Below are 27897 nucleotides of genomic sequence, written 5' to 3' on the forward strand. Positions count from 1 at the left end.
TTGAATGGACATGAGTTCAGCTCTTGGGAATCGGGCTCAGAGTTGCGATCCGACACCCATTATCTTTTCTGTTCATTTGTTGAGTGGCACTCATTATCTACAATAGTACCCATGGGTTTGGTTAACAGCATTGGTTTAAAGCTTCTTCCCCAGCCCTTCTTCCTGACATCTACTTGGTGTACTCACTTGGTGTGTTCATGCCTCTCTTCATGGCACTTTGGGGGCATTCTGGTTTCCTTAATCATGTGTAACGTTTTATAAAAAAAAAAGCTATTGGACTGGAGAGATAGTACAGTAGGTAAAGTGATTGCCTTATTTATGTTGGACCTTCTTTTGAGGGGGGCACACCTGGCGGTGTTCAGAGAGGTTATTCTGTGCTCAAAAATCACTCTTGACAGGCTCAGAGGGCCATATGGGATGCCAAGGATTGAGCTCAAGTTGACTACATGGAAGGCAAATACCCTGTGTGATATGCTAATGGTCTGACTCCATGGTGCTTGCCTTGCATATATTCCACCTGGGTTTGATCCCACAGGGTCCTCCAAGCACTGTCAGGAATAGCACCTCTGGTTGTAGCCCCTCAATCAAAAAAATAGTTATTGAAATAATTTTTTCAGTAGATTCATAAGTCAGTAAGCAAGAATTGAAGAGTTATGAACAGTATTTCAAGGGGGAATATCCCTTTTCTGAAATGGATGGAGAGGTTGTATCAGAAGGTGGGTTCCTAGAGTTGTCAGTTCCCTTTATGCTGCCCAGTTTTCTTACTGACCTTCTTTTGCATCGCTCCTAGTTAACTGAGTGTTGAAGTAAGTGCTGGGAGCCAGACTGTGCGTACTTAATGAGGTGACATATAAGTAGTCAGGGCTCATAGTGGATGGACCAGGAGCTACAAGGTTGATCTTAATGTGCCCATGAGGGCTACCTGGATGCCTGAGGCCCATTCCAGCCTGTAGTTGGACCCTACTATACTTCTTGATTCTAGTATTTCATGGAACCTAATGGTCAGGCTTCTGTGGTGGTAAACTCTCTGGCCCTGACTTAATGTCCCCATGTGGTACATAATCCCTTCACTGCAAACTCCTTTCTCCTCTCTATATCCCAGCCTGCCTCATGTCTCCCAGGTAGTTTTCCTTGAGACTCTCACCATGGTGCTCCACTTGTGAGCTTGGAAGCCAGGCCTGGACAGGCCACTCAGCGCTGGCAAGAGCCTCTGCTGTTGAAAGGCAGACCAAGTAGGTGCCCAAAGGTTAGCAGCCACTGCAGAACTCTGCTGTGGTCCTCAATAGTGCTGCAGAACTAGGGTCGTGTTTCTTACATCATGCTACAACAGAGGATGGGCAGGGGTAAGGAACCATCTTTGACCTCACTAAGGCTAACTGAGGCCATGTGTGAAGGGATACTAGTTTGTGCTGGCAACCTATATTCCACATGGACATCCTATTTCAGACTTTCTTGGAAAGAGACTCATGGAGGGCCTTATCAGCTCTCTGGGCTGACTTAGTACACATCAAGATGGTTGCAATAGTGTCAACAAGGATGAACTTAACCTAACATTACTATTTAGTTTCTGCCAAAAGAGAACAGGGTTCATTGTTTATAGTGGGAAGCTATTGGTGGGTTTGGAATCCAGGACAATCTGGTGACAAAATTCAGCTGAGTTGAACTTTGTCCCACTGGTGTCCTTTGTCCTCTGAACTCCTCCTATCATACCAATGAGTGCCTTCCCTGCTAAAACTAAATGGCACCCAATTTAAAATGAGCTCAATAGGAAAAAAAAAATCTGACTTTGCCCTATGGCTGTCCAGACACCTACCTGCCTATTCTAGTTTTACTTCCCTGTGCCAAGCTGTAGCTGACAGGTAACCAACCTATCTCACATAAGGTTATTGTGAAGTTGGGATATTGCATTAAAAATGTGTGATATGACCTGGGCATGGTGGCTGCCACTGTATTATTAGATGTGCTTGAATAATGATAAGTGCTTATCAGTAGAACTTGAAAGCAAAGCATTTCTTTGTGTTGTTACATGATTGCTTAATCTTCACTAAGGAGGATTTTCTTGACAAGATGATCCAAGATTTGAGCAAGGCTGGTTATGATTTGGGGATAGGAGCTCTGGAAACGACCCTGTGATATTTAGCCTAGGGAAGTCCCATGGGGCCATAGCAATGTTCTTCAAAAACTGTGCAGATGGTACGCAACAGAAGTAGGTTAGAATCCAACCCTTGGACATGCTTCTCACTGGGGGGCCAGCACATCCTGGTTATGGATATTGACACAGTGACATCTGGGTATATCCAGGACCCCTCTTTTGGTTCTGACGTCAAAATATCTTCCTAAGCCTAACCAGTAAATCTCTCTTTAATTTCCTGCCAACTAATTTTATGGCCTTTGGCAGGTGTGATGAACACACACACACACACACACACACACACACACACACAAACTGCTTCAACTAGCTTTTTGTCAGATTTTGTTATGTGTGATGAACACACACACACAACTGCTTCAACTAGCTCTTTTTGTCAGATTTTTCCCGAGTATAGACAACCAGCCTCAGCCTTTGCCTGCCATCCTTCAACTGCAGGCACCATGTAACAGAGTAACAGGAAACAAGTTGATGTGCCGTTTGTTTTCTTTTAGGCTATTCTCATGGATCACAACTGTCACATTAAAACAAAAATGTATACTCAGAATAATATCCAGTCGTACCCGATAGGGGAGGAAGAGGAATCTGAAAGTGACTGAAACTCTCCCAGCTCGTGTCATTGTCTAATTGTGTGGAAGTGTTTCCAAACAACAACCCCAACAGCGTCTTAGCCAAACCATCCTCTCCTGTTGCAAGAATGACAACCAAAGGTCTTCTTTCTTTTCCGTGGTTATGATTGATTGCCAACAGCCTTATAAAGAAAAAGAAGCTTTTCTAGGGGTTTGTATAAATAGTGTCGAAACTTTATTTTATGTATTTGATTTTATTAAATATCATACAATATATTTTGACGAAATATAGTGTAAATCTATAAATATTTGAATCCAAATCAAATATAATTTTTTTAACTTACATTCACGAACATTTGGGCAAAAAATCTATTTTTTCTGAATATTGGTGATGAGTGTTTAGAACTAAAGTACACGTTTGAGACACTTTTGACGAGAAACTAGAAATCTAAAAAACATAAGCAAGACAGCATATATGTAGTGATACTGTTATTTAACTTGTAATCACTCTAATCAATATATGCATGAAAAGCTAGTTATCTCAAATGCAGAAAACAAGAACTCATCAGTCATCTTTGGAATTTGTCCATAAATCTTAGCTGGTCTTCTGTCATTCTCTACCTGGAAACAGATGGCTGTGAATTATGTTTACACATCAGGTAGTTGGCATTAAGCTAAAGCCAGTAAGGGAGAAATGAACAAATGTTCTGGAAGTCAAGAAAAGCACCCAAAATGTAGTTATGAACTAGAAGCTTCCTTTTAAGATACACTTGATCATCTTTAGACAAGAAAACTGAGATTTTATTCAGTACTGTTAAGGTTGTTGAAACATGGCAAGATTCATAATTTTTAGGCAAGAAATTTAAAAGCTGATCTGAGGGAAAAAATTCTAAAAACCCTTGCTCTGCTGGAGGTCATCCAAGTGCTTTCAAGGGATTTATTAATTTTGAGTTGTTCGAAACTATTATTTCTAAAAGTTGTTTACATCATAGTGAAGACAAATTTTAAATGAAGACAAAGGAATGAAATTGTTTTGAATCACATTAGGAAAACAGGCAGAAAAAAAACTTAAACATCTAAGATGTCTGTGTATTACTGTATTGTTTAGTGCTGTGTAATGTGGTTTTTCTAAGCATGACAACATTGATGTGCCTTTGCCACGTAGCAGCAAATACTGTTAGTAACTTATCACGTTACTCCATTTTGTATGGTACGATTTGAGTGTGAAGATAGTATGGAATGTCTCAAATGTTAATTCCACAGCTCTGTAATCATAAACATTTACGTAATATTAGTTCTTTGGCTAGAATAATTGTCTTTGTTAACTTGGACATCAAGTAGCAAAAAAAGCTAGAAGATTCCATGTCTAATTGTCTAGCAAAGTAGTAGTATGACTTCATTTTCATTCTCTTTACAGAGATTTTAGATGGGACTTTGAGTGATTTAAACTCTGGGTTTCAAGTGAGCTGTTGGAAGCAAACACACTTCTGCAGGCATTTGCACTGACCATTCACACAGGCCTGCCATTTTGGAAGCTGGTTCTAGAGGCAGAGATGGATAAAAGGAAAAGGAAGGATTGTATGCTACAACTATGTTTGGAGAATCTTAAAAAAGCGTTAGAAATAGATTCTCAGAGTCAAGGTTGACCCCACCCTTGATATGGTAGAAGTTATTCATAATGAATGTTTGCCTTCAAGGTGGACTAGTCAAAGCATCCCTGCTGTTGATCCCAAGGGACAAGAGAATTAAGGGTTTTTTTTAAAGCAGTTTTGGGATCGAGAGACCAGTTTCATCTGAGAAAGAAAAACATTTTAAGATTTTTGGTAACTAATATTCTGGAGCTCACTAGGTTGCGAAAAGAGAGGTTTAAAAACATCCTTTTAAAAATGTATATACAAACTAAGAACATGTAGCTCTCTGAAGGTTCAATTTGAGCACAGGCATTTTAGGGGGTTGTACCTGGTAAAACAGATCTTAATGAGGTAGCTATGAGTGAATGTTCTGTTAATGCTGTACTGAGTGTCTATACCACCTTAGTTTACTTAATAAATCGACTCAACGCTACTGTGCCTGACTATTCCTTCATCAGTCAGATGTTAATTATAGAATACAACAGAAGGGAACATTTTGAATGTGGATCATCAGTTACTATTCTTGGCTTGAAAGCATCATGTAAAATCTCTTAAGTTTTTTTTTTGTTGTTGATGTTTTTTGGACCACACTCAGTGACGCTCAGGGGTTACTCCTGGCTCTGTGCTCAGAAATTGCTCCTGGCTTGGGGGACCATATGGGATGCTGGGGATCGAACCAAGGTCCGCCCTGGATAAGCTGCGTGCAAGACAAATGCCCTACCAACCATTGTGCTATCACCCTCGCCCCTATTCTGTGTTTTAACTGTGCATTTTGATTTTGTATACTTTGTTTTAAACTGAAATACTAGCCACATGACATCAATGTAGACTCCCCCAATAAATTATACTTGCATCTCTAAACTTCAGTTTTTTCCTATGTGAAAAATTTACTTTTGTGAACAGGTAACAACTAATGGCAAGAACTATACTATCTAAACTTCTTGATAGTGGGTCCCTGGAGAGTCCCTCAAAGTTAAATCTGTGTGTGTGTGTCCTAGAGATGAAAGCAATGTAAAACGTTTTAATCAAACCTTAAGAGAGATATACAGGGATGAGGGTACCTTCCTGGGACCCCCTCTTTTAAGGAAAACTTATTTATTATATCAATTTAGAAATAAAGACAATACATTTTAAAATTAGTGATTTTAAATTTATTGACTTTTAGGGGACTTTAAATTATTTTACTTTTACTAAGAACCAAGTATTTAATTTTTTAAAATCCAGTTAGTCTAAACTTAGAATTTGACAGTATTCTCCAAAATGGTTAGGGTATGTTAAAAGCTACGTAGTATTACACCTAGTTTTGAATAAAGAATGTAAAGTTTGAAATTAGGAAATGTAATGTACTGGTTCCAAAATAATGCTCAAATATTGCTTAACTTGACTAACCCAAAATCTAAATATCCGTATCAAAGATTTAATAGTCCTAATGACTAAAGGCAGAAGCACATTCATAATCCTGTTTATTTCAAAGAAACACACAATAAATCTGAATGCTTTTAAGCAGTTTGCAAAATAGAAATTCTAATGTTTAGCAGAAGAGGATTTTGTTTTTTGCATGGATGACCAAATTAGACCAGGCAGTAATTCCATAGAGATGCAGCCATCACCATTTCTAGATGTCATTAATGAAGATATTCTTGTTTTCTGTGGTAGTTTTTATTCTTTTTAATTTTTAGCTATTGATAACATAGCATGGCAGCAAGATTACATCAGAAATGTAATATAATACAATTTATCCCACTGAAGCCTTACACCTTCCTATGTATGTCCTAGGCTACTCGGAGTGACCCCCACCCCCACCCCTTGCACTAATACAACTGTGACACCTTTACTGCCTCTCCCAGGATATATAAAAATATTGCACTACATTAAAGGTATAATTTACAAATATCATTAGCAGCATTACTGAGCTTTCCATAATTGTGGTTCTACAGAGTTAAATACTTTAAAAACATGAGTAGATTTTTAAAAAATGAAACCCAAGTTTTTCATTATTTCTACAGCTTTCAAATGCCCCCCAATTTCAGCAGCATGTTTGGATGTCACTAAACTTCCATGGTCTAATCCATAAATACCAGCCTCTTACAGACACTCTACCTTCATGGTTATCCATGGTATGTTATTTTTTTAAAAGATGGAAGCTGGTTATTACAATGGGCAAACTGTTTCAAGCTTATGTTACAGAACACTTTAGCTTTCAGATAATTTGGTATATGAAGACTTAGACGTGTTCTTTAAAAGGCAAGCATGCTTAAATGATCAACAAAGGAGGGGTTCACATAGATATATTTTGTTGTAAACTTGGCCACTGTAGTTTCCTAATATTTCAATCAATAAAAGGACAGGAATGAGAACTGGCTACTGATTTTAAGAGTCACCTTAGTGTTCTTCAGTGTTTTTATCCTCTTACAAAGTATACCTTCTACTCTGCATAGGCTTTTTAGTTCAGGGTACTTTTACAGCCAGCCTACTACATTTTCCTCACAACAATCTGGTGAGGTAGTTATTGTTATTCCAACTTTGGAACTGAAACAACTGCAGTACGGAGCCCACCAGTGGCCTGCATATGGTCGCAGCTCATTAGTGGCCAATGGAAGAGCTCAAGGTCCTCTGTGGAATCCTATGCTCTAGATCTGCGTCAGAATCGCTAATTTTGTATGCTTTTCTTGACAGCTGTCAAAGCTGTTCCACCTAGTTTCAAATCTATGCCAGCTCCACGTTGCAGATCATGTATCATGGTGGTAACCTATGAAAAGAAAAATTTCTGCCAACAGAGGTCATTCTCACACATTCCCCTCAATCGTATGCTACAGAATCCATAAGCTGGGCCAAGTATCAGTGTAGATGTTCATTTTCAGAGAACTGGTCTCAATTCCTATGTTTCTAGACTAATTTTGTGTTTCCTTTTTTAATCTGTGAAGATACAAGCATTCAGGATGTTCACCATTCCCACCATTCCTTTAAGCTTATAGGATTTATGACAAAGCAACAAATCTATTTACATGATTCCTCTCCTTTACAAATTAAGTCTCCTGCATGGAATTAATTTTAAGACAAGACAGTCAAAAACCAGTTATCAATATGGTGATTTAAAAACAGTCCCTGAAAAAAATAAAATAAAAAAATCCCTGAAATTTACACATGCTTAATCTCCTAGGGGAGAACTGAGGATGAAAAAGAATTATAAATGTTAAGAATTTCCATCTAAAAGAAAAGTATCAACACTTCGAAGAATACTTCAAATTTCTACTGCCTACTGTTTAAGAATGTTATCCTCATTACAAAAGTCTAGACCAATTGCATCCCTATATATTCCCTATCACGTTTTAATTTTTCAATGCAAACTCTTCAGTTGCACAAAAACTTGAGAAAAAGGATCACAGAAGCATAGAAAGCAAGCAATATATCAATGAAAAATAAAACTAAATTCACATCACCAATCAAAGCTGCAGTTCCTGCTTTCATATTACATTTGGCAAAAACAAAAAAGCACCCCATTCAGGCCCCAAATCAGAAAAAGGTCAAGCAAATAGAGACGATAAGCTTCATGTTCCGTCAGTGATCACTGTTGTCAATAGGGCATGCAGCAGATTTGCTGCGGTAACCGTGAAGGAAAGGAGCATACACTAAGAATTCAAACAGTATCTTATGTGACACTAATCCAAAACTAAGAAGAAAAATCACACAAGACAGCACATATACATAAACAGGAAAAGTTAGCTCACATAATTAGAAAAGTTAAAAATAAATTAATAAAAATAAATTCCCAGTATAAACCCAAAAAAGCATAGCTAGAAATGCAACCTGAAACAACCAATGTAGTGATCTGGTTGTAGTTTTGCTGGAAAACAATCTTTCTCCTTGTTCTTGCACAAGCAAAGAACTGTCTGGAAGCAGGCCAAAGTGTGTTGAGAATGCTTAATGTCTTTGTATGGGTGGAACATTAGAGGCACCTTTTCCTCAATCCTTTCAAAGTTTAAGTAGTTTAAATAGTTGTCACACAGACTCGGATGGGCCAAATAAGTCATCGGATATGCTGCTGAATGGTTGAGACTCTATTAGCTGGCTTAACTCACTATCAAGGTTCTCTTCTGTATCATCTGTGTATTTGCTGATTTTTTTAGAGTCTAAAGACAGACTTTCTAAGGATTCCATATCTTCAATGCCTGCTCGATAATGGATCATAAGAAGTGTGAGAGCTTGTAGTCTTTCACCTGATTTAATCAAAGCAGCTGAGAGAAGGGATTTTTTCCTTGAATCAACTGTCTCTTTCTCTTCTCTAAGTAGGGAATTATTATGCTCCAGTTCTTGATCAATTTCATTCTGCAGTTTATCGAGCATAAACTCTAGTTTTTGAATCCTTTCTTCCGTGGGCAAGCCCCTATATAGATCACGGCCGATTTCTTTCACTGCAATAAAAACGCTATCATCTAGACCACCCTCCTTTCTCACCAGCTTTATGCCTGCATGGTTTTCCCGTTTAGAAGGACTGTTGGGACTGCAGACTTCTGTGTCACTACCTTCATTGTCAGATGTGTTGGGGGTGTGTTTTGGGGAAGGTTCTACTAGATCAGTTCCTGGTTCCGAAAGTCGAGTTTTAGAGACTTGCCGCAAATTTAACAAACGAGAGCTAGTATTAATAATATGTCTGGTCAAACCTGTTGTTTTATTCACTGACTTGCTAACTTCAGCATCAACACGAGGTAGGCCCAAGAGGCTTTCTGGTCCTTCCAGCCTGAGGTTTTTTAGGGTCCGATCTATCCGCTTATCCATAGCCCCACAAAGGGGAGTCTCAGCCAGACACTTTTCCTGACATTTTTTATGGCAAACATAAGCACAGAACATACACTGGGAAGCAGCTTTAGTCCAAACTTTTTTCTTACAGTAATCACACCAAGTTGGGTTCTGGAACTGAGTATCCTGGAAACTATGTTTATTTTCTGCTAAGCTCACCTGTCCCACAAAGGGATTCTCTTTAGGCAGAACAGAAAGCTCTTCAACCAAATAGGGTTCTTTTTCTTTCTCCAAGTTAGGAACTACATGTTGGTTGTCCAATTCGCCTTCTTTCAAATACTTGAAGTGAATAGTAATGTCTCCAAAGCAAAATTTGTCATTGAATCCTTTTTTCATACTCAGATTGCGTAATGCGGTCCTACTGACCACAGCTTTCGGAGAGGGTGCCTCCAGCCGGAATTTGGAAAGGTATTCCATGTTTGCTGTGGAAAGACAGCCTAACGCCACCTCTTCCAGTTTCAGACTAACGTGTCCCAAACAGGTGAGGCCTCCTAACTTGAAAGGATCCCTGCACCATAGTGCAACATTTAAGTATCTATGACTGGCTTCTATGTGAAAGATGTGAAAGAAACAAGTTGCTCTGGTACTTGTCCACTTTCCTAGCTTATTACGGTAAGGAATTTCTGACGACTCCCACATTTGAGAGTCATCCGAACTATCCTTAGAAGGGTAGGAGCTTTTGGAAGTAAATTCTCTCGGCAATTCTTGCTTTGCTAAAAATGGCTTCGATGCAGCAGCTGCATCTTCAACCTGATCCAGGTTTTTTGTTTGTTTCTCAGCAGATTTCTCTGCAGCAGAAGGAGGCAGGGCCTTCTCTGGCTTTTCCACAAGAACGTCTGGTTCTGTTGGAATTGGGGCCTCTGCAGAAGGCAAAGGAACTTTCAGTTGAGGTCGTGGTGGCACAGGTGGTTTGAAGGTGGATCCTTGGGTGGGTTTTGACACTTGCACTGGCTCTGTTACCTCAGGTTTTGGAGCTAAGGGTTTATTTCCTTCTTTGGATGGAAGTTTTGGTAGTGGTGGTGAGTGACTTCCTGTAACCAGTTTACGATTTAAAACTGGTGAGACAGTTCCAAGGGGTTTAACAGAAAGTGTTGCTGGAGTACGTTTGGGACTATGACTTAGAGACTGTGCCTCATCTTTGAGCTCATTCTGTGCTTTGACATCACTGGCCAAATCTTCAAATTCAGAATCCAAGTCTTTGCTTTTAGCATCTACTGCAAACCCAATTGTTTCCTCATCATAATTTGATTGGCATGAGCTCGGTAGAAGGTTTTCTTCCAGCTGGCCCAAAGTATCTTGCAGCACTGCTCCTTGACTGCTCTGGCCAACAGGCCTTTCATAATAGACCAGGACCCGGTCACCAGCCTGCTTGATAAGCTTCAACACTTGAAGTGTGGATGTGATTTTCACACCTGTTTAAGGAATTTAGAAGAGAAAGCATGTCAATTTCTGCAATAAAGGTTAGTTAAATTTGCTAAGTATCACTGCTGTTCATTCATGATCACAAATTAACAAAAATTAATAAAGAAACTCCCAAAATGTATCAATTTTGGGTACATCCATGTACTGATGCTTTTTTTGTTGGTTTTGTTTTGGGCCTCACCTGGTGATGCTCCAGGGTTACTCCTGGCTCTGTGCTCAGGGCATCGTATTGGATGCAACAAAATCATGTCCCTTGCTGGTCATGATGGATCCTAATGGCCTTTTTGGAGGGAGGTGGGGGGGGTATATATATCCAAGAATAACTGCTCCTTGGTTTAGTTCATGGTACTATGATACTGTCTTACTATGAAACAACAAAAATTACCACTGTGACCAACAATGTGATCAAGAAATCTTTGCTAAGTCTAAAATGGATAGGTGAAATAAATACCCAAAAGGTTAGAAACGGTTTGCTCCTTTACCCCACTGGTATGCTTATTTACAATAAGCAAGTAATCTGCCTAGCAACATAGTTTTTATTAATTATCCAACAGACAAGAAGCACACATGCAGTACATTTGTCTACATGTCATGGTCCTTTGTTCTCTATACTGAATGACAACATGTAACAAATGGCTGGTCATTCAGGAATAGTTTAGATGTGCCCTTTCAGACAAGGTTCCTCTGTTCATGTTCAGTGTTAACTTAGTTACAAAAAAGAGAGCCATGTTAATATTATTTTGGGGTAAGAATAGTAATGATAGTGGTTATAAAGACAACTGTTGAGCTGTTCTTTCTTTTATGTTTAATAAAACAGATAGAGAAGGAAAGAAAGCAAAATGGTCTAAATGTGAAGTATTATATATTACTTTATAAGGCTTCATTTGTACCAAAGTTATTCCTTTCTTCTCACTATAAAAGCAATGTGTACTTAGGAAAATAAAGGAGACAGAGAAAGAATTCACACGTCTACCCACTGGTTTTTTTGGAAGGATGCAATATATTGATTACCTCCAATAGCAATCAGTCGATCTCCCCGCTGAAGATCGGCAATGGCAGCAGGTGAGTTTGGGGCCACAGTCTCTATGATGACGTGCCCAGAATATCCATCACTTGACTGGACGAGACGAAGTGTAAGTCCGACACTCTGTAAATTCCCCTTTACTAACTCAACCTTTGATAGAGAAAGGAAAAGAGTCCATGAGTTTAAAGTAGTAGACTGAGAAAAAAGTAACATCCCAAGTCAATAGCAATTTGTAGAGCATTGCTGAGTACGTAAAATATTAATTCTCAGAATGTAGCAGTTTATTAAGAAACAAACATAAACTTACCACATGATTCAGCAACTCTATTTTTATTTTTTTACTTTTGGATTTTGGGCCATACCCGCTGGTGCCCAGGAGAAACACCTGGCTTTACACCCAGGGATCACTCCTGGCTGGGCTCAGTAGACCATATGGGACAAGGGGGGAAGAACCTGGGTCAGCCATGTGAAAGGCAAGCACCTTACCTGCTATATTATCACTTTAGCCCTCTTATATATTTACTGAAATGAAAACATTTCTACATAGTCTTATGTCTATAGAAAAGCTTATATACAAATACTGACAAAGTATTCACAAATAAATTGATCAAAAAAGAACTATCAAATGATACTGTTGACAATCCAGAAAGCTGAAATACTCTTCAGCAACGAAAAGAAAATATTAATACAAAATGGACAAGTCTTGAACACATGCTCAGTGAAGGAGTGAAGCATGGAAACTTTCTGGGTTTTTTTTTTTTGGGGGGGGGGGGGAGTGGCATCCCTGGCTGTGCTCAGGACTTGCTCCTCAGGGCTCTGTTCTTAGGTACTCTTCTGGTGTGCTTGGGGGACTGTATGTGTGGCCAGGGATCTAATCCAGGTCAGCCACAAGCAAGGCAAGCACCCTTCTCTCTATAATATCTCTCCAGCCCACAAGACTTATGTAATTTGTATGAAAATCTCAGGAAAGGCAAAGATATGATGAGGCAAAAAAAAAAAAAAAAGGAATGGGGGGCAGGGCCTAGAAATTGAAGACAAGCCAGGTAAATGAACAGCATTTTTAGTAAATGTTTACTGGGGGATGGGGGGAGAGGTGTCCCTAAACGATATTCCAGTAGGCCCAGAGCCCAACCCCACCCCCGGAAATTCCTGAGCAGTCTAATTCAAGGACCATGAACTGACGGAGACTCCCCGGGCTACGCCAGCTGTGTTTGGAGGCCTCTGGGACTGTACCAGTGTTGGCTGAGGGGCCTCCAGAGCTGCTGACCAGACGATGATTGAAGGACCTGTGGCACCAGCAAGGAAACCTAGCTTGTATGCATACTAACCACTGGATCATCTCCTGGCTCCCAGCTAGTGAACTGATGCATTTGTATCATAGCCCAAGATATTAGAAAGAAAACAAAACAAAGCACAATTCTGAATGTCATTTCTGTCTTAAGACAATACAGACAATTCAGTTTGCTCTTTATTTTTTAATTCAGGCAATAATAAAATGAACTTGTGATGAATTTAGATGATCCTTTGTAACCTTTTATACCAGTGGACCAGCATCTATCATGCATACTGACCCATGCACCTGCAATTAGATTCAAAGTGGCAGACCGGAATTTATTACCCTTTTTACAAATGTAGTCCACCAGTCCATGTTCTATACAGTAGTTTTCTGTGGGGAATGCCATTTCCCTGTAAAAATCAATACTGAGGCCTGCCTCGTTCAGGTCTCTTCAATAAGTGGTCAGTTCTCTAATTTAACCTACTTTCTCAGAGGCTACTTCCCCCGACCTTAAAAACAATTTTGCCAGGTGGAGAGATAGAACAGTGGTAGGGCGTTTGCCTTGCACACAAAAGGACAGTGGTTCAAATCCCGGCATCCCATATGGTCCTCTGTGCCTGCCAGGAACAATTTCTGAGCCAGGAATAACCCCTGAGCACTGCTGGGTGTGACCCCAAAACAAAATCAAAACAAAACAAATACAAGGGCCATACCTAGTAGTTGTAGGGATGAGCAGGAAGTGAAGGGAGGACCGGGGCCTTGCAATGCTAGGCATACACTCTAACACTATCTCCTCTGCTACTCTCTATCTTGTCATTTCTGGGGGCCTTATTCAGCAGTGTTTGGGAGACTGAACCCAGAGTTCCCATATGCAAAGTATGTGCTCCAACCTTTGGAGTCATCTCCCTGGCCCAATCTCTCCACCTTTCAAAAACCTTTACCTCCTGGGACTGAAGAGATAGCACAGCGGCGTTTGCCTTGCAAGCAGCTGATCCAGGACCTAAGGTGGTTGGTTCGAATCCTGGCATCCCATATGGTCCCCCGTGCCTGCCAGGAGCTATTTCTGAACAGATAGCCAGGAGTAACCCCTGAGCACCGCCAGGTGTGGCCCAAAAACCAAAAAAATAAATAAATAAACAAATAAATAAAAACCTCAAAAATCTTTTCCTCCTGGCTTCCAGTTATCCCACAAAAGTGCACTATTCTTGCTGAGGGGCCCTCTGGCAAAGCAAACATTTTCCTAATAGTTAGAAGTACGGAGATTAAAAAAAAAAAAATCACTAAGGACTTCTCAGTCCTTAGATATAATACAGGGATTCAGATGCTTGTCTATTATGTTGAAATCAGAACCCCTTCAAAACAAAGACAGATTGAAAATTCTTTGAAGGAAAACAGCTATGTTTGGCGTAGCTTTTTATTTATTCAATGCTGGGTTTGAATTCTGACTCTAAAGATTACTTATTGGGGAGCAGAGAGATACTAGGCATGGAAAGTGGTTAAGGCTTTACATGAAGCTTACCTAGGGTTTAATCCTCAGCACCTCACATGGTCTGAGACCTCTGCCAAAAGTGATGTGTGAATACAGAGTCAAGAGTAAGCCCTGAGCACTGGTGGGTTTGCCCCCCCCCCCCAAAAAAAAAAAAACAAAGCAAAACAAAAACAAGATATCCTTTTTTATGATTATAGGCAGTTTTTTAATGGGAAAAACTATATAGCTCATTTCCATACAATGAAAGCATCATAAAAATTAAAACTGTTTCATAGTAACTACTTCCTATGTTCAATGGTTTTCCCCTTATAACATTTCACAGTATTTTCAGCAATATAAGGACAATTCATATATCATTTAAAAACAAGCCATCTAAACATAGTCATTTGATGACCTTTAAGAAATATTATGAATTACCCAGAAGTCGTATTTACAGTGATTAATAAAACTCTTATCTCTTCCACTATAGAACATACTGTTTATATATAAACAGCTTTCAAATATAACCACCTATTTGTCTAGTACAATCCACTATCAATGTAAACCAACATGCATACAAATGGGAAATAACAGCTGTTCCCAAACTCACTTTAAAGCTCTATTCATGTTCAATATTTACATAGAAAAATACACAGCACCTTATGGAAGAACTAAAAAGGCTGAGTTAATAGAACCAAAGTATTGTTACTTTGCCAACTGCCTATCCAAAGGCAACACATAGATGAGCTAAATTCTACTTTTGAGCATATTTAAAGTATCTTCACTTCCACTTTATTATTCTTTTTAATTTTATTTTGTTTTTGGCTTTTGAGTCACACCTGGCAGTGCTCAGGGGTTGCTCCTGTCTCTCCTCTCAAAAATCGCTCCTGAAAGGCTCGAGGGACCATATGGGATGCTGGGATTCGAACCACCATCATTCTGCATGCAAGGTAAATGCCCTACCTCCATGCTCTCTCTCCAGCCCAGTCACTTCCACTTTAATTAGTACATAGAATGAACTTCACATTTATAGCACAATGCAAAACTGTTGAGTACTGGAGATGTCAAGAGTATTTTTGTGAACTATTCCCGAATGTTCTAAAACTATCTGTTATTGATTATAGATACACCAAGACCAGTGCTTCTCAACCATTTTATACCTGTGGTGTGCACACTGGTCCGGACTGCCAGTTGAAGACCACTAATAAACTTTTCAATATTATTACATTGATAGTCTTTAATACTAAACTGTAACTTATTTTATCTTAAACCTTCCTAAAATTTATACACCTCTTAACACTTTAGCAGTACTTGGGTATGCAGCAGTTAGTTGATTTCCATCTTTCTTTTTTTGGTTGTCACACCTGCTGGAGTTAGGGCAGAGTGAGGTGGACAGAATTCTGGGCTTCACACATGTAAGGCATCCAAGGTTCAATCACTTGAGCCATATCCCTCGTCTCCCATAAATTTTATAATTATAAAATTATATGTAAGTCTTATATAATTTATATATATAATGTTTAGGCAAATGCTCTTAAACGTTAGTAAGTGGCTCTCAACTTACCAAAAATGCTATTCCATAACTATGTCATTCCTTCTGTTTCCTTATTCTGCTGAGAAAAAATTTCAAGGGGAGTGGAAAGTGGGAACAGGAGACGAGATATACGAAGATATACAAAATGAGACTGCACTATACCATAAGAAAGTCTTGGATCAAGTCCAATAATGATATCCACAATTAAGAGTTATTATGTGTCAGAAAAATACTCTATTTTACAGGCATTTAAACCTAATGCTCACTAGTATTCCTTGCATTTTATTTTATTTTTGTTTTTGTTTTGGGGCCACACCCAGTGGTGCTGAGGGCTTATGTATGACTCTGTCCAGAAATCACTCCTGGCAGGGGCTGGAGAGATAGCATGGAGGTAGGGCATTTGCCTTGAATGCAGAAGGACAGTGGTTCGAATCCTGGCATCCCATATGGTCCCCTAAGCCTGCCAGGAGCAAGTGTAGAGCCAGGAGTAACCCCTGAACCAGATTCAGTATAACATAGATGCCACTGGAAATAGGTGTGCTTTCAGAGTGTAAGAGAGGAAATCAGAATGACGGGGGGCTGTGAGGCAGTACAAGGCAGAGGAGGAAGACCAGATGGTCAGGTTTGAGCTTTACTGATGAGCCAAGGTTTGCTTTTTTTTCTCAGTGTTATTTGAACTTTGAACAGCTTCTCTAGTAACTGGAAGTTTATTTGAGGTATATGCTCTGCTTTAAGATGTCTTTTCACATAACCAAATGAAAAGCAAAATGAAAAACTTTTTTCTCTGGCACCTCCATTTCAAGTCTTTCCCTTATCAAATCATCTTTCACTTTCTCCATTTAATAAACATGTTATTTTCAACCTATCAAGATAGAGTACTAACATTTTTATATCTAGAACCTCATTTGTTAGAAAGAAATGAAATATTCAATGGCTAAGATGGATTTTGGGACGCCATGCTGCCAATCACTGATTGGGCTAAGACTCAAGTCCAGAGCCATGTGTGACTACAGCCAGATTCAGATGAGATCACTTTCATTCTCAAAGCTTCCTGTCCTGAAAGATAGCAGTCACACTCTGGGCCTGGCATTTAAAGGACTGCTATAACATGATTCAGATATTTTATTCTTATTTTGTGTATCCCAAAATGGCTAAGCAGACCCCCTATTGCTCTCTGGCTGGCCACTGTTGACAATTAATTCACTGTATCCTGTAAACAGACCTATTCTCCTACTTTAACATGGATTTAGTCCATTTCCTTTATCTTGAAATGCCCTCAACATCTAAAAATCCTAGCATACTGTGATTGTCTCAAATGTGACTTTCTGAACAGTTTCTCCTGGTTTCCCAAAAGAAAGCTATCAGGCCTTCCTAGGAACCTCATAGTTCTGTATTAGAAACCCACAGAGCACTCATATACTAACAGCAATCTTGGCGTTCTTTGTACTGTGACCCAATTTCCTCGCTGCTTATCTTCTTTTAAAGACAGGACCACTCACTGTCTTACAGGTTCTAGTTTCTTCTATACTCACAGTGCTTGATACGAATTTGAATTAAAGAATGGATGTTTCTACATTTTAACTTAAATCCCTACTCTTGGTGGTATTTCAAAACAATATTAAACATGTTCAGAAAATCAGAGAGAAAAAACTGCCTTCCTCATTTTTTAACCAAGGTGACCTTTAAGAGTGGAAATGTTGCACAGGATTTACTACTAAAGCTCAAAGGTTAGTTCGAGAAGCCAAATTACAGAACACTACATATGGTTAAAATTTCATTGACTCCCTGCTGCATTCGCAAATATTGTCAAATTGAACAAAACCTGAGCTTTCATAAAAAACTGACATTTTCAAAAAAGCTTTATTTGCTTTAATCTTTCTCTTCTTCTTGATGAGATTAAGACTGTAAATGGCAAATGGTTGAATAAGAGTATCAAAATGCTATCTGCAAGGTATCTCTGGCTTTAAACTAACACACCAAAATGCCAACTGTGAAGTTTCTGGTCTAATGCATTTATAAATTTGTTTCACATGTCCTTACTTGAGTTCAATTCTATAGGGTACTCTTTTAGACTCTGCATTCACATTCAACAGTCTATAGAGAGAGCTGATGAGGTATCACTCAGCAAGACTTCAGACACTTCTCCAAAACAAAAGGAAAGACAAGTAAAATTTTAGATCAGTTTATTTAGGACACATAAATAAGTTTGTGTTCTCTCTTTCCTTTCCTCTCCACCCACACACCCCCACCCTGCTCAGGAACTACCTCAATCTAAACATTTTTATTTGGTTAAAATAACACATCAGGAAAAAAAAGAAAAAAAAAGAAGTGAAAAAAATAAAAGAAAAAAAGTACACATCAAAGAAAGAACAGTTAAAGGGAAAAAAAGGATATAAATGTGACTAAGTCTTTTAGAGGGTCTAAGCAGATTTAAACCCCTGCTCCACAGACAAGCCCTGGTCAACAAGTGCAGACATGATCAAAACTACTGTTGCAGAACTTTAGTTTTAACTGCTGGTTTGTGGGACAGGTAGAGACAGATGCTAGTCCACAGGTATAAAAAGGTAGAAAAACACTGATCTAGGTGGGTAACTGGAAGTTTTCAGGCAGATAATCAACTCTAATTCTCGTGAAAACATTTATTGACACACAAGATTTCAAGTACTGTGAACAGAAACAGTCATAGTGTCTATTGTAAAGGAAGACACACAGGCAAAGATGATATCAATTAAAATGATACAACTATAAATGTGAAATGCCAATTGTGTTATCAAGGAATTTCATCTCATTAGGGAAGGTTTCTCAGATCAAACGAAGTCTGATAAAGAGACAGAAAATGTGAAATATATGAAACACAGGCTCTTTAAAAGAGGAATCATTACAGTGAGGATGGAAGAATTGATAATCAAACAAGAGGTAGTGAGGTAACTCAGATGTCATGAGTCAGAGGTTGGAGAAGTGACTGAATGAGAGGCCAGAGACTGTAGTTTTGGGTCTCCTGTGTGAAGTCTAAAGCCAAGGAGGACAAGAGTGCACAGTCGCAGATGTGCAATAAGGTGAGCAGAGGTCACCATCTCATCATAGAGCATAGGGGAAAGGCTGGAGAATTACAAGGGCATTTACGTTCTCATAAGCCAATGTCCAAACAACAATAACAACACCAATCAGTGCAAATAAGTTAAGATCTGGCAGAAGCAGCTCTGGAGGCAGAATAGGTAGAGGAATATAACAGGCCCATAAAAACATGTATTAGGAGAAGTGCACTCACATACAAAGGCTGTGTAGTGGATGGATTATGGCAAGTATGAAGGAGTGAAAGATGGTCAGTGGGGTTTAAGTAGAAGAGAGAGCTAAAAAACTAGAGATCAGATCAGAGGATATTTGGTAGATGACATATGAGAATCTGTTCTTATTCCAGGAGCAATAAGAAACTTCAGAGATTCAAGGAAACACCTCATCAGATTTTATTTATCTTTGGTTTTGGGGCCACACCCATTGGTGCTCAGATGTTACTCCTGGTTCTGTGCTCCAAAGTTACTCCTGGCAGGCTCGGGGGATGGGATGCTGGGGATTGAACCCGGGTAAGCTGCGTGCAAGGCAAATGCCCAATTTGCTGTGCTATCACTCCCATCAGATTTTAATTTCAAAGCCACTTCATCCTTTCTTATTCCTTCCAGAATTCATTCACTTAAGCATTGTAACATGTTAGAAATTTTTACTAGGTGGGAAATGTAAAGCATAAAAAGAATATGCATATTCTCTATTCTACTAGTGAGTATGTAGACTTATTAAAGAACTTCTAAAAGTGCCCTTCTAGCTTTTATTAGCTGACTATCATTAAGGACATAAGATTTATTTTCATGGCCCACACAGACTTTGGTTCCTTGTTCAGTGAATGTGATAACCCTATTGCTTACTTTTTTCTAATTATATGTTTTCATTAATCATTTACCTGTTTCTTCTCAGCTGAAGTTCATTTTTTTTCCATCCATTTATCTTTATTTGATTATTCACTTCCATGTTGATTTTAGCTCTTTTTGCTCCATCTATGGATTCAGCTGTAATATAAAAAATATATTTTTTTTTATATTACAGGAACTAGAAGTGCACTTTTAATTAAGTATATTCGTTTTTGGCACCAACTTTTGCTTTGTTTTGGCTGGTTTTAGAATTATATCTAGCAGTGCTTATGGTTACTCCTGGTACAATGCTCAGTGATAGTGAGCTCCTGGTAGTGCTTAGGGGACCATGTGGTGCCAAAGGATCAAAACTGAGGGCCCTACATGTAAATAAAATGCTCTAGTTCTTGGACCCCCTCCCTTCTTGGTATGAATTTTTTGTTTTGGAGGCATAATGACATATTGTCTATTTCTTCAAGAATTTTAGATTGTGGTTTTATAGTTTGTTTGTTTGTTTTAGGGCCACTAAAACAAGCACTTACAACCCGGAAGCACTTACAGGTTACTCCTGCCTCTGCACTCAAAAATTGCTCCTGGCAGGCTCAGGGGACCATATAGGATGTTATATTATGCCGGATACATATTTGGCTTGATATCCCTTTTCCTGCCCTGACTAGCTCTTAGAAAGCAGGCATCATTTCTTCAAATGTTACTTTAACTGTAAGGGGAGGTTAGAAAAGAAAATTAAAGGGAATCTAATATAATTTTTTTTCAGAATCAGATCTTTTCAAGAGCTTTTGAAAAGGAAGTAGTAAAGAGAAGGAAAAGCATTCTTTATGTCAATTCAAAAGGAAAAGTTCAGGATCTAGGAAGTAAATTCTTCTGACTTCGTACTAATTTTAGGTATATCTGGCCCTATATACAGCCCTTCTTATAGCAGTTGCCAACTGTAAGCTGCTGGTTGACACAATATAACCTTCAAAGCACTCATTTGCATTGAGTTCCAAATTAAAATTTCTGAACTTTCCTCAACTATTTAGCTGAATATTCTTCAGGGATTTATTACATTTTTTTAAGGCAGGTCCAACCTACTATAACTTCTAATGCCTTTACCTCTGGTGACTACAAATAAGGCTATATTAAGGTATGAATAATACTTAACATACAAATATTCCCATAGCTCTCTTCTTCTTGATTATTGTACTTTCAGGAAAACAGAAGTAGCATTCCCATTCATTCTTAATTTCAAAACAGGAAGAAATCCATATTCTTCCTTTCTCTCTGATAGTGACATGTTTATGCCAATGCACTGATTTAACAATTACTTGATTCTTAATCTTTAATTGTGGAAGAAAAGACTTGATCTCCTGAGAAGAACAACTGCTATCAATGTGTGACTGTATTGTGTGGTAACTTGGAAGAAAGAGGGAGGATAGTCAGTACCAGAAAATATACATTATAAGTGTGTTTCTAAAATCAGTCTTCCACATCCTTTATTCAAGCACAGAACAAGAGAGAAGATAGAACAGTTGGGTGCAAATGATCCTACTGTCTTCTCCCCTACCCAGAAGGTTCAAATTTAGATACTCAATAGCCCATTTACATGATGCTTTCTTTTTCCTAAAAGGTCTTTAGTGTTCCAGGTTTCCTCAAGAATAAATTAACCTGTCTGAAGAAGCAAAGGATGGGGTGGATAAATGACAAATGAAGACAGGGATGACACAGCAGGATAGCTGACATAGAGACACAGAAGAGAAAAGAAGATTTACTGATGATATTTCTTTTCTTTTCTTTGGTTTTTGGGCCACCCCAAAAACCAGGGTTACTTCTGGCTGTATGCTCAGAAATTGCTCCTGGCTTGGGGATCAAGGCAAACATCCTACCGCTGTGCCACTGCTCTGGCCCCAATATAACTTATTTTGGGGGGAAACAATTGGGATGCTCTAGGTTTACTTCTGGCTATGCTCAGAGATTATTCCTGATGTTGCTTGGGGAGCCCATATGTGGTGCTTGGAATTGAACTTAAGTTGGCGGCATACAAGGGAAGCAACCTACCCACTGGCCCTGATAACATGCTTTGTTTTTTTTTTTTTGGGGGGGGGGGTGTCACACCTGGCTCGACATTCAGAAATTGCTCCTGGCAGGCTTGGGGGACCATATGGGATGCTGGGATTTGAACCACCATCCTTCTGCATGCAAGGCAAATACCCTACCTCCATGCTATCTCTCTGGCCCCTGATAACATGTTTTATGTCTGGAACTATAGTTAAAGCAAGTGAATAATCTCAGTGAAGTGAATTACAATCTGTGCTAAGATTCAGGAACTATCTCTATTTTTGGGGGGTTTGTTAAGGGGGAATACCAGGAAGTGCTCAGGGCTTACTCCTGGCCTTGTGCTTAAGAATCAATTGTGGCAGGGTTTATGGGGCTATATGGGAAGCCACAGATCAAACACGAATGGCTACGTGCAAGACAAGCATCCTACCCACTATACCTCCAGGCTCTTCACTCTTAAAACTATAATGTGAGAGCCAGAGAGATTATACAGGAGTTAAGGCACAGGCATGGGGCCAAGCAGATACAATTCCCAGGACACAGTCTTCAGTAAGCACAGTACAAGTTGTCAATACATCGATGCTTTCATAGTTTCCTACTGAAAATATCATACCGTGAAACACCTTTGAAATCTGAAAACTTCCTACATTTATTCCTTGGTGAAAGAAAATCTGCAAATGTAATTAAAATAAGTCATAAATTGCCTTGCCTCTTCTGGTCCAGATGAAGGTATTTTCAATGCCAATTATCATCTCTAGTAAAAAATAAGTTTAAGTTTTGTTTAATCCTTGTAGCTAGAGAGGACCACACCCAATTGTCCTCCAGGGACCAAATTATGCCAGAGTAGAACATAGAAAGTTGGCATCTGCACACAATGCATTTGTTCTAGCTCTCCCTCTCTCAAAAACCTTGCCTGGAGTGGCACTCACTTTCCTTTCTTTCTTTTTTTTTTTTTTTTTTTGGGGGGGGGGAGGTTGGGGCCACACCCTGCGGTGTTGGAGGCTGTTAGAGCTAGAGGGCAAAATGGAGTCTCTGATGCCTGAAACTTAAAGACTGTGTACATGACAGGCGGCCACTGTGGCATTTCCCCCATGGACCTAAAGGAAAGAACAGCCATATAGTTCAGTTAGCAAAGGTCATAAGATGTTCCAATAAACTGCCCGAGCTGCTAAGATAAGATCACACATCCTGTTAAGCTACCACTGTAAAAGAATGTTTGTGCCCCATAAAGATCATGTAAAACTGGAAAGTCCATCCTGCACGACCCCCCCTACTTTTCTATAGATGCCATGGAAAAGTACTGACTGTTACTTCCGTATTTTGCTCATGCTATAAAAGCTAGCCCCCTTTCAATAAACTTTAGCTCTTGATCAGCAAGCTTGACTTGAACTCATTTCTTTCCCAGCCTTTTTCCTTCTTTTTAGGTCGGATCCCGCTCGTGACCTACGAATTACTTCCTGATCTTCAGTCCACCCTGCAGGCAAGGTCTGGGGGGGGGGGGTCGCACGTCGGTGCTCAGGGGTTACTCCTGGCTGTCTGCTCAGAAATAGCTCCTGGCAGGCACAGGGAACCATATGGGACACCAGAATTCGAATCAACCACCTTTGGTCCTGGATCGGCTGCTTGCAAGGCAAACACCGCTGTGCTATCTCTCCGGGCCTTTTCTTTTTATCTTCTTTTTTTTTTGGCACTCACTTTCTTTTTTGGGAAGAAAACTCAAAGAAATTAAATGTATTTTATAGCTACTGAAAATTAGTGGTGGCCTTGATACATTTAAATATCGAAAACCCAATAATTTTTATTTTTTTAGTGCTTCTAAACTTATTACTTTAGCATATTTTTTTGAAGTAAAAACAAATTTTATTTGAGGAAGGGGGGAGAGAGAGAGAAAGAGAGAGAGAGAGAGAGAGAGAGAGAGAGAGAGAGAGAGAGAGAGAGAGAGAGAGAGAGAGAGAGAGAAACATGCTCAGCAGAGAGCTCACGCTTCTCTAAATGTAGAGAGAGCCCCAGTACAGAACCCAGCATTAAAGTCACAAAGTTCCCATCCCAAGAAGGGAAATGCAGGTGACTCATGGTCAGGCACCATGTACCCAGGCCAAAAACACATGTGACTTGCATACTTTTGGGTTACTCCTGGCTATCTGCTCAGAAATAGCTCCTGGCAGGCACGGGGACTATATGGGACGCCGGGATTCGAACCAACCACCCTAGGTCCTGGATCAGCTGCTTGCAAGGCAAACACCGCTGTGCTATCTCCCCGGCCCCACGCATACTTATTTTTAATGCTATTATTTTCCTATTCAGAATTGCAACACATTCCAAATAATCAAAACTATTTTGCAATGTTTTACGTAGTCCTAAGATCACTATTTTTCTCCTTCAAGTTATTAAATTCAGATATATGTAATTTAACACCTAGAGAAACTTACTATTAATGATATTTCCTTCCTTCCTTCCTCCCTCCCTCCCTCCCTCCCTCCCTCCCTCCCTCCCTCCCTTCTTCCTTCCTTCCTTCTTTCTTTCTTTCTTTCTCTTTTTCGGGCCACACCCGTTTGATGCTCAGGGGTTACTCCTGGCTAAGCGCTCAGAAATTGCCCCTGGCTTGGGGGGACCATATGGGACGCCGGGGGATTGAACCACAGTCCTTCCTTGGCTAGCGCTTGCAAGGCAGACACCTTACCTCTAGCGCCACCTCGCCGGCCCCTATTAATGACATTTTCAACACCAGATGTAATTAGTAACCTAGGATTCTTTTTCCAAAATGAGTATGACATATGCTAAAATATAAAATAATGATAAGATTAAAGTCTATAACCTTTGTTACAAAATATTAAGCCTGTCTAATCTCATTATCCTTCCAAGTATAATAAAGGAAACTGAAAATGCCAATAGCAAAAGCAAGTTATAATGATTTCATATCTGGGTAAAATAATAATGCCTCTCATGTATTTGTGAATTTCAGAACAAATTATGAAATTGATTACTTTATTCCTTGGGAAAGCTGCTTGAAATCATTTGAGATGTAAAATAAAAATAACTTGGGTGAGGGTTAGGAGTCCATGGTAGGAAGCTTGCCACCAATAGCGGATCAGTGCAGTTAGGGTAGAGAAGGGTCCACTGTGACAATGAAGGTTGGAACTGAACACTCTAGACAAGAGTGGGGTGCTCAAAGGAGATCAAGTGATATGCATGATACATGGTCTTGAAAGAGAGAAAGAAGGGGAGAGAGAGAGAAGGGGAGAGAGGAGAGAGAGAGGTAAAATGTCAACCAAGAGGCAGACGTGGGGAGGATGAAAGAAGCTGGGGACATTGATGGTGAGAATCGTGCATTGGTGAAGGATAGTATACACTGTATGACAAACTCAATCATGAAAACTTTTGTAACCACGGTGTTTATATGATGTAATTATTAATAAAAATAACTTGGACATGAACAATCATCCAAAAAGGGATGCTTTGAAAATAAACCATTCTTTTGGCCTTGTCATTGAGATGCACAGAATCACCAATTTGCTATTACTATTTTCAAAAAATTAAATTATGACGCTGGAGGTAGTACAGTGGTAAAGTGCTTGCCTTGACAATGGCTAATTTGAGTTTGATCCCCAAGCAGTTTTAGGGGTGAGCCCTGAGCACGGAGCCAGCAGTGAGTTCTAGCACTGCCTGATGTGGTCCAAAATAAAGCTTAGAAGGATAAACCTACCCATCCTTTTAGCTATACTGAGCTCATATACTTCTTATTTTCCAATACTGACCAATTTCCTTTATCCAAATTAATTTCATACAGCTTTGTTTACATAATATATAATAATTATTACATATAACCTGCAGCCAATTTCAAAGTTAAAAGAACATTCATAAAAATAGCATATAATCATGTTCATCAAGAGTTTGATAAAATTCTTGAACTCTTAAAAGTTGGGCTTCAGTGAATTATCATAAGATTGACTCTATTGCCACCAGGAATTAAATAGATAGAAATAGGTAAATAATTAAATAAAGCTTTAAAGAACACAACTATAATTTACTGCTACATAAAACTATTAATGTGCTAGGTTTTATTTTTAAAGACACTACAGAAATTCTAAAGGCATTTTGATAAATACTTTAATCTTTAATGAGCTATTAGATTTATACAAATTCCAAGCAATGTATAATTGCTATTAAAACTGCCATTCAGAATATTAAAAATACCAACTCAATTTTGAAAACAAAGTAATTAATAACCAATGACAATTTTCATTCATTTAAAAGCCTAAAGAATCCAAGCCCAACTAAAACACAGTTGATACAGTTTAATGGTAAAGCATATGGTCTGCATGAAAGAGGTCCTAAATTCTTGGCATCAAAAGAGAGAAGATGATTAAAGTAATGTACTGCTTTTATTAAATTCAAAACTTAATAGTTTAAAAGAAAATTACAATTTCTTTTAATCTTGCAAGTTTTGGTGACAGTGTCTTTAGAGACAAACCAAAAAAAAAAAAAAAAAAACAAAAAAAAACTTCAGAATTGGAAGGCTTTCATGAAAACTGGTGTATCATTTGTCATTTTAAAATTTTAAATTTAAAACCGTAGGAGCCGGGGAGTTGAAAGAAAGGGCTGGAGTCCATATTTTGCAACCTAGAGTCCTGCGATTAATTCCTAGCACTGTAGAGTTCCCCGAACATAGTGCTAGATGCTTCCAAAACAAAAACAGAAACCAACTTCTCCCACCACAAATAATGAAATTCAAAAATCTTAACATGACCCACTAAACATGATTTAATTTCACTGATTTCCCAGCTATGCTAGCCTTCCAGATAGCCCTCATATATATATATGTATATGTATGTATGTATATGTATATATGTATATGTATGTATATGTATATATGTATATGTATATATGTATGTATACAAGCCATTCTTCAAACTCAATTGCCTTCATACATCTGCTGCTCATTTGTTTGAAATGCCACCATTACTTTCCCTTTCTAACTCAAACTCTGCACCTGCTCACTTTTCGTGTATTCAGGCCTCATCACCAAAGTTGTCAAATCAGCAAATAAAAATTAGAAACAATTATACTGAAAAATATTCAATGTGTATCTGAAATTCATATTTATTAATCTTTCTGTATTCTCTCTGGCAAGCCTATTCCAGTGTGATCTCTTTAAAGACCTTCCCAACTGAACAAGATCTAATGATCTGGTTTGATGCAACAATCCCTAACTCCTTTGTTTTCCCTATCCTTTATTCATTTATTGCTATGTTCTTCCTCCATCCTAAATTCCACTCCCCTCTAATAACTTTGCACAAAATCCAACCCATGTTAGCCCCTTAAAATGTTCCAAGAGCAACTAAAACAGTACCTAGTAAATGTGCTCTTTAAAATATCTGTAGGAAGTAGGGTGTTGGCCATGCATGCAGTTGGCCCAAGTTGAGTCCTCAGTCACTCCTTACACCTGCCAGGAGTGATCAAGGAACAGAGAACCAGAGGTAAGTTCTAAGCACTGCTGGCTGTGCCGTAACCCCGACCCCACTCCCCTATATCCAATCTATTGATCTTATAATTTTCTACAGTTTAGAATTATTTCCATGGAATCTTGTAACTATACAAAAAATTTAAGTTCCAGAAAGAAATTAATCAGACTAGGTTTCATATGCAGGCAATCTTCATATTATAATCATTTATGCAATTCATTGACCCTTGATGTTGCATTTCAATAAAATAAGAAGAACATATAGGAAGGTAAAGCATACGTAAATATTAGAAACCGTAAAATGCAAATTCATTTTACCGTCTTAATAGAACTTCTTTGTTTCTCTTCCCAAACACCACTGCTCAACTCAAGTGTGCAATGAATATTTGCCTCTCTGTCATAGGATCCAAAAATGAGTAACCTGCAATTATAAAAATAAAAACAAGGAAACTATTATACCAATTATATGAATCAAAGTTTTTAATCTGATTATACCAAAAATAATTATTTACTCCATTACTATTAGAATTTTGGTAGCATAAAAATTAGGAGCTGGAAAGACAATACAGTAAGTAGAATGTTTGCCTTGGATATGGTTGACCTGGTTTCAAA

General features: G+C 38.8%; 2 protein-coding genes across 2 annotated transcripts in view; one reads left to right on the forward strand and one right to left on the reverse strand.

Annotated features, from left to right (window-relative positions):
• SLC18A2 (solute carrier family 18 member A2) overlaps nucleotides 1-3069 on the forward strand; it is a 29521-nt gene extending 26452 nt beyond the window's left edge. The window contains exon 15 of the mRNA XM_049764476.1: nucleotides 2644-3069. Within this exon, the coding sequence (XP_049620433.1) occupies nucleotides 2644-2748 (105 nt within the window). The 3' untranslated portion in view covers nucleotides 2749-3069. The remainder of the gene's footprint in view (nucleotides 1-2643) is intronic.
• Nucleotides 3070-7309: 4240 nt separating this feature from the next.
• PDZD8 (PDZ domain containing 8) overlaps nucleotides 7310-27897 on the reverse strand; it is a 62998-nt gene continuing 42410 nt past the window's right edge. Inside the window, exons 3-5 of the mRNA XM_049764409.1 lie at nucleotides 27604-27706; nucleotides 11580-11742; nucleotides 7310-10558 (exon numbers count right to left, since the gene is read on the reverse strand). Coding sequence (XP_049620366.1) covers nucleotides 8349-10558; nucleotides 11580-11742; nucleotides 27604-27706 — 2476 coding nt within the window. The 3' untranslated portion in view covers nucleotides 7310-8348. The remainder of the gene's footprint in view (nucleotides 10559-11579; nucleotides 11743-27603; nucleotides 27707-27897) is intronic.

The sequence above is a fragment of the Suncus etruscus genome, chromosome 17 (genome assembly GCF_024139225.1).
Source record: "Suncus etruscus isolate mSunEtr1 chromosome 17, mSunEtr1.pri.cur, whole genome shotgun sequence".
In the NCBI taxonomy this organism is placed as follows: Eukaryota; Metazoa; Chordata; class Mammalia; order Eulipotyphla; family Soricidae; genus Suncus; species Suncus etruscus.